This window comes from Aspergillus karnatakaensis (assembly GCF_047715665.1).
Source record: "Aspergillus karnatakaensis strain CBS 102800 unplaced genomic scaffold BJY04scaffold_60, whole genome shotgun sequence".
In the NCBI taxonomy this organism is placed as follows: Eukaryota; Fungi; Ascomycota; class Eurotiomycetes; order Eurotiales; family Aspergillaceae; genus Aspergillus; species Aspergillus karnatakaensis.
In genome coordinates, this window is record NW_027395772.1 from 140,130 (window position 1) to 152,993 (window position 12,864).

Consider the following 12,864-nt stretch of genomic DNA (forward strand, 5'->3'; position numbering starts at 1 on the left):
AGCACCTTCTCAAAATCTTCATCCATCACGGAAAGTAGACAACAAGCAAACAAAACAACTGTATCAAGATTGTGCTATTTCATTCTCACATACCACTCTCCTCTGTTTGTTGTGCCATTTGTTCATTGCATCTGTCAACATCCCGGACATTAGATCCCGAAGCAGCTGAGATTGAAATTCACATCGCCACATCATCCCGGCCTCTGACCTTGGTATCGAGCAGCTGTTCAGAATTCGAGCACGCGATCCCACCACCCCTATCAGCTTAACAAATCCAGTCCAGACATAGAAGTTAGATAGTCGGACTAACCTCTCAGTAACACCCACCCCGAGCACGAGCACAAGCACAAACACGAAGCGTCCAACGCAACCGAGGTCCTAAATACCACCCCAAAGCTTGAACTACCAGTAAGACTTACTGAGCCTTCAACAGCACGATTCACGTACCATCGCGGGCGCAAATCTCGTATTGAGCCGCAGCAGCAGCAGCAGCCAACTAACATAAGGCGTGGCTAGCTCCTTAGCAGCCTCGTATTTGCTTCCTTCGAGCCGCATTTCTCGGGGCTCTGGTCCTGCCAAGCTTGTACGAGTGGTGCAATTTGATCCAAATAAAAGCGGGGAAGATGTTAAGCGACTTCAAAGAGCTTTCTGAGGATGATGGCATGGCCTGTTGCGGTAAATTGTGATGTTGGGGCTCGTATACAATCTATTTCGGGGCGTTGGGCGGGAGGCTCAGCAGTGGAGGTGATGGGGTCTGTGCTCCAGGGAGAGACTGACTGACCCAAAGCTGCGAGACTTAGGAACGAAACGGAAGGACGGACGGTTTTGAAAGACTATAAGAACCGGTTCAATCCCACCGCAAATCTCAACTCCATCCACGCGGCCATCTCATACTCCTATCTGAAAAAACTTATCCCTCCCTACTACCACATCACATTATATCTCAAACCAAACTGAATTAAACCGCCATGGCCGACCCGGTCCCCATCCTCATCAAGGTGAAAGGCAGCACTGCCATCAACACCGTCGCCCTACTCGACCTCTCCACGGCCTCCTTCGCCGACCTGCTCGAAGATATCTACACGGCGATACACCCACGGATTCCCTCCGCGTGGTTCGACAAAGTTGAAGAGTACCGGATCAAGAAAAACGAGGTGGTTGTGGTCTGGGCGAACCCAGATAAGCTGCTTCCGGCCGTGACCGAAATCAGCGACGAGAATTGGAGGGGCGTGTTGGAACTGATTCGGGTTCGGAGGGGTATGGATGTTGTCCAGGTTGCTATTGGGGATGCGAGTAAGGTCGAGTAGAAAAGGGCTTACTTCGGTATATTTGTCTAAGGCTTGATGATAAAGGTTAAGGGGGTGGAGCTAATTGGCTGTTATAGGACGACCTTCTGCTTCGATTTGGTCTTTAGGTGGACTGCCACGGTGCCCTGGACTTATTGAATGGGACTCGGTGAACAGCCGGGTCGTCTCGTGTACATGACTAGTCTAGTCTTGTCGTCAAGAACTGCTAGAATATCATCGGATGTCCAATTTCTGACAGTATCCCTAGATGCATACGAAAACTGAGTTATGGTAAGCATTGGATAGTCACACTAACCAGTGAGTTAATCTATCCTCTTAGCCAGCTATGACGCAGTACCTATAGTTAGTACCAAATTGATCAATAGTAGAGATAGCTTCCTCACATATAGCCGGAGAGCGTGTTAGGGCTTTTGATACAACCTGGACCTGGACCCACCCGACCGACTTTCGCTGGGATCCCGGCTGAATTCTGATTCCTCGCCACCGCGGGCAATGGCGCTGAGAGACTAATAGAAACCGGAAAGTCTGTATAGTGTTCCTCCTTGACTCTTCAGCCCCGGGTCTGATGGGTTCATCTCGAAGGAGTAAAGACCAAAGCGCGACGCTCGAAAAATATTGGATAAGCCAAAGCAGAAAGCGCACCCTGGTATCTATTTCTTTCCGTGCCCAAGGCATAGAATAGTGGATGGAGCTGCCATGGTGATGTCCAGTCGATAGGCTAATGTGGAAGCGGTAAATTCTTTTATGAAAAAGAAGTGTAATACTCGTGATTATTTTAGCCATAGTAAGGACTATCTTGTCTTAGAGGTGACGCCGGAGGAGGTTGTTCCTATAAGACATGAAAAATAGGTAGAGCTGGGGACTATCAAGAGCAATTAAAGATGCTATATGTTGTCAATCTAGTTACAAGATGTGGCATCAATGGAGAGGAAATCAGCTGCAATCTAGCTCGCCAAGACGGTTTTGAAAAAAGCCCTTGCATAGCCATTTGTTGTCAGAGGATCGGCTTGCTCCGATCAGGCCAACAATCAGCTAGCTCGGTGGCACATTCTGAAGGGACAAAGAAGAAAGAGAAAGAAAAAAGATACCGAAGATGATACTGGTATATCCGTGGTTGTGGAATTGCAAGACGAATGGCATCACCCAGGGTTCAAGTGCGCAGAAAGGAATAACGCGCAGTTGTGGCCATGGGTTCAAAGTTCGACTTCGTATTGCATGTCTGGAGGAATTGGATTACCAAACTAGCAGTTTAATCCTTTCGTAAACATCTAATTTCGCTTGTCCGTGACTTACAGTCTATGTTTCTCTATACTACCATTGTTGACTGGCGGCCGAGAGTCTCGTTAAGGACGCATGGCTTTGTGAAAGTCCTCCAAACACCCCTGGGGACTGATCTTAATGCTCTGATACTAGTGCTAGTTCATGATTGCTAGCTATAATTGGGTATCTACTAGTAAGCTTCCATGATAAATGATTGTATCAAAACTACTCAGATCGTACTGCAAATGAGACTTCATAAAACAAGGGCGTACGTGTTGGTGCTGCGGCAGCCAATTGAATTTTCGACCGCTGAGTATTATATCTATTCCCAAGCCTATAACTATTATGTATGCCGCTCGACGTAGCCTATGATGCGTACTTTTGACAAAATGGGCGCGTAATGCCATAGAGGGTGTGGGATAGGCAGTAGGACTGGAAAAGGTTCCAGCAGCTATCTAGATAGTTTATGTAAGATTTTAGAGGGTTATACCTTTGCAGGAAATAAACTCATACCACTAGAACCCTTGCTTAAACTGCGGGGGTGGCTTAAGCCTCAACCTGTCCAAGGTTCTACTCAGATCATCCGATAGTTTACAGTTGGGTTAAGGCAGGTATCTATGTCATGACAAGGTGAATAGGTACACCTCTGTTGCTTATCTAGGCATTTCACGGCAAGAACGCGTTCATTGCCATCCGCTTTGGCAACATTGAATCGATCTCCGGATGTACATAATGAGTCGATTGGCTCAAGACGATCTTCATATCTTCTCCCCCGATGCACGGGATGATCCTCCCGGGGCTGACAACGCCACTGTGTACTATTCCCTGGCTCTTTCGTTTGTGCCATAACCTCGATGTGCGCAGTGCGTTGTGCTGCCCTGGAACGCTGATGGGTGTCTGGCCCATTGGCCACTACAGACGCTTTCGGGATGGCCTTGCACTTGGTTGGACGGAAGGGATTTTGTTTCTCCCCCTCCCCCTTAGCATTCTCCCTGGATTTGCTCTCAAAGCGGGCGTCAGGACATTCTCAAGATCAACACCGGACTAACCTCACTCTCAGCAAAATACCCTCGAACACGGATACGAGGTGCACGATGCGCCCAACGGAGCCGACTTTCTACAAAAGGTGACCTGCGGTTTAGTCCACCACTAACACTTGCTGAGCATCCAACAGTAGGAGTTGGTATTCTTGGCACAGGCAACTTTCGTATTAAGCCGCACGCGCGGCGCACCAAGCCATGGCTAGCTCCTTAGCAGCCTCGTATTTGGATCCTTGGAGCCGCAGCCGCAGCAGCTCTCAGGCAGGCTGAGCGTATGATGAGGTCCGTATCGCGCGATCCAATGCTCTAGCGTCAAGTCAACGAAATGAGGCCCCGAACCTATATAAACCCCTCTCTCAATCCAACAAAACCGACCAGTTCAACCATCCTCAATATACCAACCTCTTCATAATTACCATACCATCATCCCATCAAATCTTTCCACTAGAATCGATCCACCAAAAACTACACCTCCCACACCATGTCCGACGCGACCCCCATCCTGATCAAACTCAAGGGCGTCACCTCTGCTAACATCGTCGCCCTTATCGATCCGTCCGGGGGGTCCTTCACCGACGATCTCGCCGACATCTACACGGCTCTGCGCCCCAAGATACCAAAGGGCTACTTCTATGAGGTCGAAGAATACAAGATCATGAAGGACAGTGTTATCGTGTTCTGGGATAACCCGAGAGACATTCTGCCGGGTTCCACAAAGGTTACGGCGGAGGAATGGATGGGTGTTTTGGAGTTGCTCAGGGTTAGGAAGGGGGTTGATGTTATTCAGGTTGATATTGAAGATGTTAATAAGGTTGATGAGGGGGAGGAGTAGGTGGTTTGGAGGTTCATATGGTAGGGGGTCTTTCACGTGTGCAGTGCAGTGTTTGGAGTTGAGGGTGATACGTATTTCAGGAGCGAATCACTGAACTCTGGGTCCAACTTGCTAGACATATAGTTTGGGTTATGGTTGTGTCAGCGCCGGTTCTTGGTTCTGTCTGATCACGGCCTTGAGTTGTATGTAATGGGAATATGCGACATAACCAGACTGGCAAGATACAGACTCTTACCTAGAATCAATGAAGCCGCCCCAAGATGCTAAGAAGCATGAGATGCATTAAGATCCTAGTAGGGTGGGTAGGGTCCTAGGTAGGGTTATCTTCATGGCGGGCGTAATGCCAACTGGGAATAAACCAAACCAAATAGACCCGAACATAGCTTGATAATAAACCCCTTACACATCAACCTTAAATCCGGGTAAACGCCATCGGAGCCCGGGCCAACAGCAGCGTAAGCAGCCCCCACGAATGACAAAAAGTCGCCGAGTGCAGATCCGCTTACCCTATCAACGCCACGGAGTATATTAACCCTACCTCATCATCCTCTTCTTTTTTTCTAGTCGTTTGAACACTTCCAAAATACTATATTCTACTGCCACAATGTCCCCCAGAATCCTCGTCCTCGGCGCCGGCGAACTAGGCACCCAAGTCCTCCTCTCCCTCGCCCAGCACCCCGCCGCGAAAGAAACCAACGCACCGATATCCGTCCTCCTGCGGCCCTCAACAATCTCGTCGCCATCGCCAGGGAAGGAAAAAGAGCTTGCAACTCTCAATGAAAACAACATCACCTTCATCCCCGGCGACGTCGCAACAGACACCCCGGCAACCCTCTCCTCAACCTTCAAAGACTACCACACGATAATCTCCTGCACAGGTTTCAGCGCGGGAAGAGGCACGCAGCTGAAAATCGCAAATGCCGTTCTCGCCGCAAAAGTCCCGCGGTTTATCCCGTGGCAGTTCGGGGTAGACTATGATATCATCGGGCGGGGATCAGCGCAGGATTTATTTGATGAGCAGCTCGATGTGCGAGATCTCCTCCGCTCAGAAAAGAATAAAGAGACGAAGTGGGTGATTATCAGCACGGGGATGTTTACGAGTTTCCTGTTTGAGCCGGGATTAGGCGTTGTTGATCTTGAGAAGAATGTTGTTAGGGCGCTTGGGGGGTTGGATGTCCAGGTTACGGTGACGTCGGTGAAAGATATCGGGAGGGTTACGGCGGAGGTTGTGTTTCGGGATATTCTAGGGAAAGAAGAGTTTGGGAATAAGGCGATTCGGGTTGCGGGGGATACGGTGAGTTATCGGCGCGTTGCGGATACCCTGGAGGGTGTGCTCGGGAGGAAGTTTGAGAGGAAGGTTAGGACGGTAGAGGATGCGAGGAGGGACTTGGAGAGGGATCCGGGGAATGGACTTTATAAGTATGAGGTTGTTTTTGGAGAGGAAAGGACGGGTGTTGCGTGGTCTCATGAGAGGAGTTGGAATGTTAGGCGGGGATACATATTTGAGAATGTTGAGAGGTGGGTGAGGAGGAACCTTGTGTAGTCTTGATATTTACAGTATGGATTTGGATAGTTGGTATTGGCTTTATATTTATATTTTTCATACAGTTTAACATAAGCGTGTCCAGAGACGAAGAGTACCATTGATAGCTCTAAACCTGCGACTCTTGATCATTATTTGACCTAATATGAAGACCTCGCCGTTTAGTCTGCAAGCACAAGATTGCATGATTCGAGCTTCGAGACCAGCGGGCCCCTTCCATAGTGGTGATGGATAATGGTACAGTGCACTACTTATCGGTAGGGCATGTCAGGAAGGGGCTTGGAAAACCGTCCAGAACCCTGTTGGTCATGCTTTTCTGTTAGAGATAAATGTAGAATATAAAGGGGAAGGAACGCAGGCTCGCACCTCCATCGTACCTGCCTCGAAGGAAGTTCTAGCGCACTCGGAGGAAGGAAAGAACGACCGACTGCGAAATGGACATGGCAGGAGCGACTGGTGTCCACAATGAATGGCACCTGTCACCCCTGTTGACATCCCGTAGTTCTACCAGGAAGGGACAGCGAGAGTGGCTGGAGGTACACTGGGTTGAGCATGATCAAACACACCAATAGGACTAGGGTATCGTATTTTAGGTAATAACCGCGCTCGTAGATTCAAAGTTCACAAAGAAGTCATATTATTACCGAGACAAAGCCTTACTCAATTCAATAATAATCATCCTCACTCTCCTCAACCTCAACCTCAACCCCCATATCGCGAAGCTCAGCCCTTTCCACCTCCCGCTCAAAAGAATTCGTCAACCTCTCACTCTCAATAAACCAATCCAACCTCGTCCGACACAAATGATACTCATTAGCCGGCCGTCCAGCCTTCCAGCCACTCAACCCCGCAACCTCCCTATCCCTCCTCCCCTTCCCAGCGTACAGGGTCACACCCTGAAACAACCACTCAACGAACCGCTGATCCGGCTCAATGCGCCGGGGAAAATCAACCAACACGCAAAGACGCAGATACAAGCGCTCATCGGACTCAACTTCCATCCGTGCAAACGCCTGCAGCTCCGGAACGGGACCGAAGCGTTGCCCTAACCGATGGCGGAGGGCGTCTGCTAAGGGGTGCACGTCGGGGGTTCGGCGCGTTGAGGAGAGGGAGCTTTCTTTGACTCGCATTCTGTGCTCGAAGACGATGGGATATGTGCCTTCTTGGTGGAGGAGGACGAAGGGGTCGACGCTGTGGGCCATTAGGAGGAAAATGTAAAGTACTGCTCTGGATAGGTATTCTGGTAAATGTGTAGTGTTGGTTGAGTTCTTGTCCTACTTCTGGGGGAGATGATGTTAGGCCTTTATTTATACATCGCACTTCTAGTATACACAAAGAGTAGAGATAGACTGCAAAATGAGATCTGTGTGTCATGATGGCTTTGAAGTTACTCTTTGGCTTTGTTGCCTTGTTAGGGAATGTCTAGGTCGCTCAAAGGGCATGTTGTGGGCACAACGGAGATAGTTAGAGACGTGATATGAATAAGTACCATGGCTCAAAGGGTAAAAGCAATGAGCATGAAGCATTCATCTGTTGAATTGTTGCAAATGCTACAATCGACACAATGAAAGCCCGCGTAGTGGGCTTGATGCCCTTTGTACGGTAACGCAACAACCGAGGGACTCTGTGCTGAGACTCTAGAATTTTGGTAGATGACAGCAATTATGGGCTATCCGAGTGTAAAAGAGCGCAACCGCTGATATGAACACAGCAGAGTGTATGTAGGAATTGAGTAAACATGTGTTCGGTGTCCAACCACCGGCCTAATCTTAGTACTACCCCACTACCTCCAGGATGTGATATAGAGCAAAGCTTCATATTTGTATTCGTTAGACAATGAGCTTCAAAGGTCCAAGTAAAACCACCCATCTGGCCAGCTGGCGCCGCCTGATGGATATATCTCTAAAACGCATCAATCTTTACTAAAAGCATACTAACAGTTGGAAGACGTCAAAGCAACCACAACAAGTCTATGGACCAACCTTATCCCCCAGCCCATTCGCCTCCACAAACCAATGCAACCTATCCAGACACGGGTGCGATTCATCAGGAAGATACACCTCCCACTGATCCATCCGCACAAGAACCGACGGAAGCTTCTTCCACCCACTGCCCATATCCCCCTTCAGCTCCTTCTCCCTCTCCCTCTTAGTAGCCTTCCTCTTCCCAGCCTGCACCTCCAAATCAAGAACCAGCCAACTAATAAACTCAGGTTGCAGATCAAACTTGTAGGGGAAGTCAACCAGCACGCTCTGAAACACATGCAATGCTTTCCCTTCCTCGAACTCCGCTTCGAAGTTCGCATTCACGACAGGAGCGGGGCTGAAGCGGGTCTTGAGGCGGTCGCTGATGGTATCCCGTAAGGCTGCGACGTCAGGGAAGCGGGTGTTTGATTCATTGAAGGGGCCTTTGAATGTGATGTCGTTTTCGAAAATGACGGGCCATGTCCCCTGTGTGTAGTTTAGCTGGCTGGCTAGTAATTTTGTGTCTTTGAGGGCTGTGAAGCGCTTTTTGCAGGAGGCGCAGCTAGAGCTGGACGTTGTACAGGGCATTTTATCTGTGTTAGTGGTTTTGTATAGACCGGTCTTTTTTTCTGGAGCTGGTTGTGATTTATTGACGAGATGATGGCTGGGTGTAGTGTGATTAAGATCATCAGAGATGCGTTGGGGGTGCTACTTATACCATTAGGGTAAGGTGAATGTGTAGCTGGTACAGAAAGAGGGTCACAATCGCCATAATGCTCTTTGTACACTGATCGAGTAGTGTTTGTGGGTTTAATTACTGCTTTGTCGTTTGTCGTGGATTGTCTTGCATCTCAAGGCCGCGGAATAGAAGGAATAAAGAAAGGCAAAGTCTGCCACAGCTCAACCATGGAAAGCCTGGAACAGGGATACTAACAAAGCCCATTATATAAAAACCTGTAACATCGAATGGAGAGGCAAAGAAGCTCAAAGAAGTGGTCGCGTTTAAGGAGGAGACCCTACTTTGTCCGCGTAGGTCGTTGAAACGGCGTTCTCAAACAATTTCAACACCTCGGACTGATAGGAACGGCGCGAGAGAGATTTTATACGCAGCAATTTTGAAGTGAATTCCCGAGAGAACGCGATGCATGTCCTAGCCTGTGAGCCCTAGCCCCGAGATATGTGGACCCAGAGCATACTAATTGCACGGCGCTGGTATTTGCGATAAGCCATTGAACTGCAGTTCGTCGTGGAGATCAGCGATTGAATCTCCCTGAATTGTAGCAGCGTGTGAGGTGAACCTTAGTGAGGACTTTCCAAAAGTGCGGCCGGCTAGGGTCAAGTTAGTGTACTGTTTGAACTTGTTCACACATAATTTCCTCAGCCAGAGGTTGATAATGGCACTCACATGTTAGACTTAAAAGCGAATATTACTCCCATTGGTTTGATAGTACTAAGTAAAGCAACACAATCCCCGAGACTGTTGTAGATATTGCTCTCTATCACCTGTACGATTAGTAGGGAAGCTATACTACGGCCTTTATTGTAACATCTGGCATATTGCCATTGTATGGTAAGTGATCAGTCTTCATTTTGTGTAATAGACATAATGAATGTATAGAGTTAAAGAAAGGCAAGACAACAAAAGAGCTAGCTCAAGCAACAACTATCAAACTGGAGGCCCCGTGCACTGAGCAACCCGGTTTTCTGCAAAGTCAGTCTTGATCTTATAGAATCTCAAAGGTTCGGAAGGACATACCCTCAGGTTTCAGAGCCAGTTCTAGCAGTAAATAATGGCGCAGGTAGCGGGCCATGTAATGCAGAACTGAGGAGGCGCGAACAACGGGCAGTTGGTGAGGCAGTCCCAGTAGCCAGAGGCGCACTCGGCGGTGATGACAGCAAAACCATCTTCGGTCTCTTTGAAGGCCTCGGCTGTACGAAGAGTCAGTTTCAATCGGAATCAGATGGTTGGAAGGATATGTACGCTTCAGGGCACTGGAGCCTGCAATGAGGGCGAGGGGCAAGATGGCGGACGAGAAACGCATTGCGACGAAGATGGTGTTGAGGGCTGGGCTAAGTTGCTCGTCTGAAAGGATCGCTGTAGGTTATGAAGAATGTAGAGGGTTGTCTGGGAGCTCATCTGGGTTGGGGCATCAGGAGGGTTTATATGCACTCCAAGGCTGGTAGGCATCCTACTTTAATAGTACTTTTACCGCAGAATCTTTGAAGTTTCAGGCGTGCGACATCGCAATCCACCCCTCTGGGCACAGTACTGGTGGAACTGTGTTGAAAGATTTCCATCTATTAAACGCCGAAACCCGACGAATAATGTTTCCAGAGGCAGAGGAGGGGCAGCACTCCGAGGGCACATTGGCAAAGGAGGCATCGCACTAAAACAGCCATTGCATAGTAGGTATATGCTCTGCTACTGGCCACGCCTTCTAGAGCTGTACATGCCGGAAGCATCTCCGGGATCGATCAAGTAATCTCAGAGAGAGGAGTACGCCTTGGCTTGGCAGGTCCAATATATTAGGGCTGAAAGGTTACATCCTGCCAAGAGCTGAACTGACAGCCAGTGGGGCAATCCGGTCATCATCCGGGGTACTCAGGGCACAATAGGAAGAAGGAATCGGGCTGAGTGGGCGGAGATTCGCCAATCCTTGCTGCCTTCATCTTTTGGGCTTTGCATTGGTGGAAAGTCACCGTCCTTTCATGGACGGTGGTGATTTGAGCAAGGATATCGTTCTAATCCAAGTATTTCTTGTAGCGTCTAGACATGGATATAGATTTTACTGAAGTCGGGCACGCGGACCCGCGGCTCCGTGTAATGTACAGTTCTAGTTAACCGCATGTATAAACCAGTACCTAATGGAACCCGACCAGGTATTGTGTTGACAGAGAACTACGAAGTCACACCCTGCTCATTTGTCAAAGTCACGTCTTCGCATATCCTCCGCTAGATCGAATCATATCAGAGATTATACGGTCCGACAACCCAACGGACTACATAGTTTCTCAACTCTTGGAGGCTTTTGAGGTATGGCACGGTAATCTGCTACACCTACGACCCCTCATCCCTCGAACAGCCAAGGTAGCCTCCGTGACTAAAGTGGTATAACTGGGCAATATAGTAATTGTCTAGCATCCCAGATGCCTTGATTGTGAGTCGACACGACTGGGGTATGCGATGTCAGATGCGGAGTTGGGGCGAAAAGCTAGTATAGTTCGCACTCGAATTACCCTTTGAGTATGATTTCGCGCCCAGGCCCCACATTCTGCTGCGTAGCGTACAGTAGTTGTGGAACATTCATCCGCTAAACTAGCAATCATATCAGTGCCCTGTGCGGCTGAGGCTACGGTTGGCGTGGTCCTTGGCAGTTTATTATCCTTGTCTATGCCAGGTATCGAGCTGACGCCGTCATATCCCTGATTGTACCAATGCCTAGTAGTGCCCTGTATCTGGTCTTGAAGAAGGACAAAGTCATAGAGCATGATGTGTGTGATACCAACATCGGCGGCTCCCACACTGCGTATTACTGACTGCACACAACCGAGGTATATCTCAGAGGTTACGGGCTTAAGTTTTGCGCATGAGCAAATTAGTATCAAAGCATTTATGTCGATATCCCCCATTATTCATTCGTTATTTGAGATGTAGTTGTATGTTTACATTGTCCCTCTTTAATGCTTCATCCCTTGTGCGGCAGGGACCGGGGTGCACATCGTGTCGATGGTCATTTAGTCACATGCCCTGGAGGTCTAGCGTGATCAGGAAGGTGTGGGCCTACAATTCCTATTTATCTACCACACATCTGCCATATAAGTGGTTGTTATGGAGTTACTGGTGCGCTCTTAACTGTATCCTAGCAAGCGTAACCACATGACTCTCGTAAGTCTGACTCGTACATGCGTGATAATCAAGTACACTTCTCTCAACCTTCTTCATGTACCACTCTGCCGAGTTCTAGGATATATATTTGCCTATCGGCTTTTGTAGTTTTCGTCCACGCTGACCCAGAGTTACCCGGTGTCGATATATATTCCTATCTAGAACCTAAGCTAAACGAGAGACACCTCTAATAGAAGCAAAACGGAAACGCACAACCAAAGAAGACAGCGAAGCAATACAATCAACCCGCTCAGTTGAAATTCTGCTCCCACGACCACCGTTTCTCGTCAACAATGCTATCATACTTGAACATCCGAAATGACTGACCACCCGTATACTCAGTACAATTCACCTTGAACCAATCACTACGCAGCTTTTGAGTGCGATACTGATTCGAAAAGCCCGCGTCAAGCCTCACCCACTGATAACCTAGAAACATCATCATCGAAGTGTCAATATTGAATTCACCCAGGCGCGAAACCGCCAGTTCATTGGGGTAATCGACGAGCACTGAGATTGGTGTTAGCGATCTCCCTGCAGCCGAGCGCATGCAGCAAACATGGAAGCTCAAGGGTCGTCGGCCGTTATCCCCAATTGCCTTTTTGAGGACCGTGGTGAAGCTTATGCGGATCTGGTCTTCGTCGAACTCTATCGCCTCGACATCGTCGCCCGGGAGGGGTTGGCACTCGTAGAGCCGGGGGGTGGTGTTTGCGGGGCCGTCAAGGGAGCCCTGGGGTACGAAGTCTTTGGCGTTTAGAGTTGAGATTGCGTCGGTTAGGCGACGATGTAAGCCGTGAAGAGAAGTCATGTTTGGTTCTTGATAGAGTAGTTGGTATTAACTGCGACTTGATATTTTGGTTGTGATGGAGCATGAACGGAAATATATAGCCGAGGACCAGCATCTGAGGGTGCTTTTATACTCTAAATGTCAGTCGGGGATTCTATAAAGATCATGATGGAGGGCTTGAGGATTGTTCAAAGCAGACTATCAGATCGAGACAGAGGTCATTGAATGTTCGGATCATCTCTAAA

At 48.7% G+C, this 12,864-nt stretch overlaps 7 protein-coding genes across 7 annotated transcripts; 3 read left to right on the forward strand and 4 right to left on the reverse strand.

The window, feature by feature from the left end:
* Positions 1–968: 968 nt before the first annotated feature.
* BJY04DRAFT_222522 (uncharacterized protein) lies at positions 969–1,307 on the forward strand (the record flags this gene model as incomplete). The annotated part of the gene is made up of 1 exon (XM_073717405.1): positions 969–1,307. One exon carries the CDS (start codon positions 969–971, stop codon positions 1,305–1,307), a length of 339 nt encoding a protein of 112 aa, XP_073566838.1.
* A 2,687-nt stretch (positions 1,308–3,994) lies between these two features.
* BJY04DRAFT_199118 (uncharacterized protein) lies at positions 3,995–4,698 on the forward strand. The gene has a single exon (XM_073712717.1). The coding sequence runs from the start codon at positions 4,089–4,091 to the stop codon at positions 4,437–4,439; it is 351 nt and encodes a 116-aa protein (XP_073566839.1). The 5' UTR covers positions 3,995–4,088; the 3' UTR covers positions 4,440–4,698.
* Positions 4,699–5,010: 312 nt separating this feature from the next.
* Positions 5,011–6,158, forward strand: BJY04DRAFT_199119 (aromatic alcohol reductase). Its single transcript, XM_073712718.1, has one exon. The coding sequence runs from the start codon at positions 5,044–5,046 to the stop codon at positions 5,980–5,982; it is 939 nt and encodes a 312-aa protein (XP_073566840.1). The 5' UTR covers positions 5,011–5,043; the 3' UTR covers positions 5,983–6,158.
* Positions 6,159–6,647: 489 nt separating this feature from the next.
* BJY04DRAFT_222525 (uncharacterized protein) lies at positions 6,648–7,184 on the reverse strand (the record flags this gene model as incomplete). Its single annotated transcript, XM_073717406.1, has 1 exon — positions 6,648–7,184. One exon carries the CDS (start codon positions 7,182–7,184, stop codon positions 6,648–6,650), a length of 537 nt encoding a protein of 178 aa, XP_073566841.1.
* Positions 7,185–7,952: 768 nt separating this feature from the next.
* Positions 7,953–8,534, reverse strand: BJY04DRAFT_222526 (uncharacterized protein; the record flags this gene model as incomplete). Its single annotated transcript, XM_073717407.1, has 1 exon — positions 7,953–8,534. One exon carries the CDS (start codon positions 8,532–8,534, stop codon positions 7,953–7,955), a length of 582 nt encoding a protein of 193 aa, XP_073566842.1.
* A 981-nt stretch (positions 8,535–9,515) lies between these two features.
* On the reverse strand, positions 9,516–10,117 carry BJY04DRAFT_199120 (uncharacterized protein). Its single transcript, XM_073712719.1, has 3 exons — positions 9,928–10,117; positions 9,703–9,875; positions 9,516–9,650 (listed from the first exon to the last, which is right to left on the reverse strand). The coding sequence occupies exons 1-2, from the start codon at positions 9,986–9,988 to the stop codon at positions 9,724–9,726; spliced, it is 213 nt and encodes a 70-aa protein (XP_073566843.1). The 5' UTR covers positions 9,989–10,117; the 3' UTR covers positions 9,516–9,650; positions 9,703–9,723.
* Positions 10,118–12,082: 1,965 nt separating this feature from the next.
* On the reverse strand, positions 12,083–12,640 carry BJY04DRAFT_222528 (uncharacterized protein; the record flags this gene model as incomplete). The annotated part of the gene is made up of 1 exon (XM_073717408.1): positions 12,083–12,640. The coding sequence occupies one exon, from the start codon at positions 12,638–12,640 to the stop codon at positions 12,083–12,085; it is 558 nt and encodes a 185-aa protein (XP_073566844.1).
* Positions 12,641–12,864: the final 224 nt, after the last annotated feature.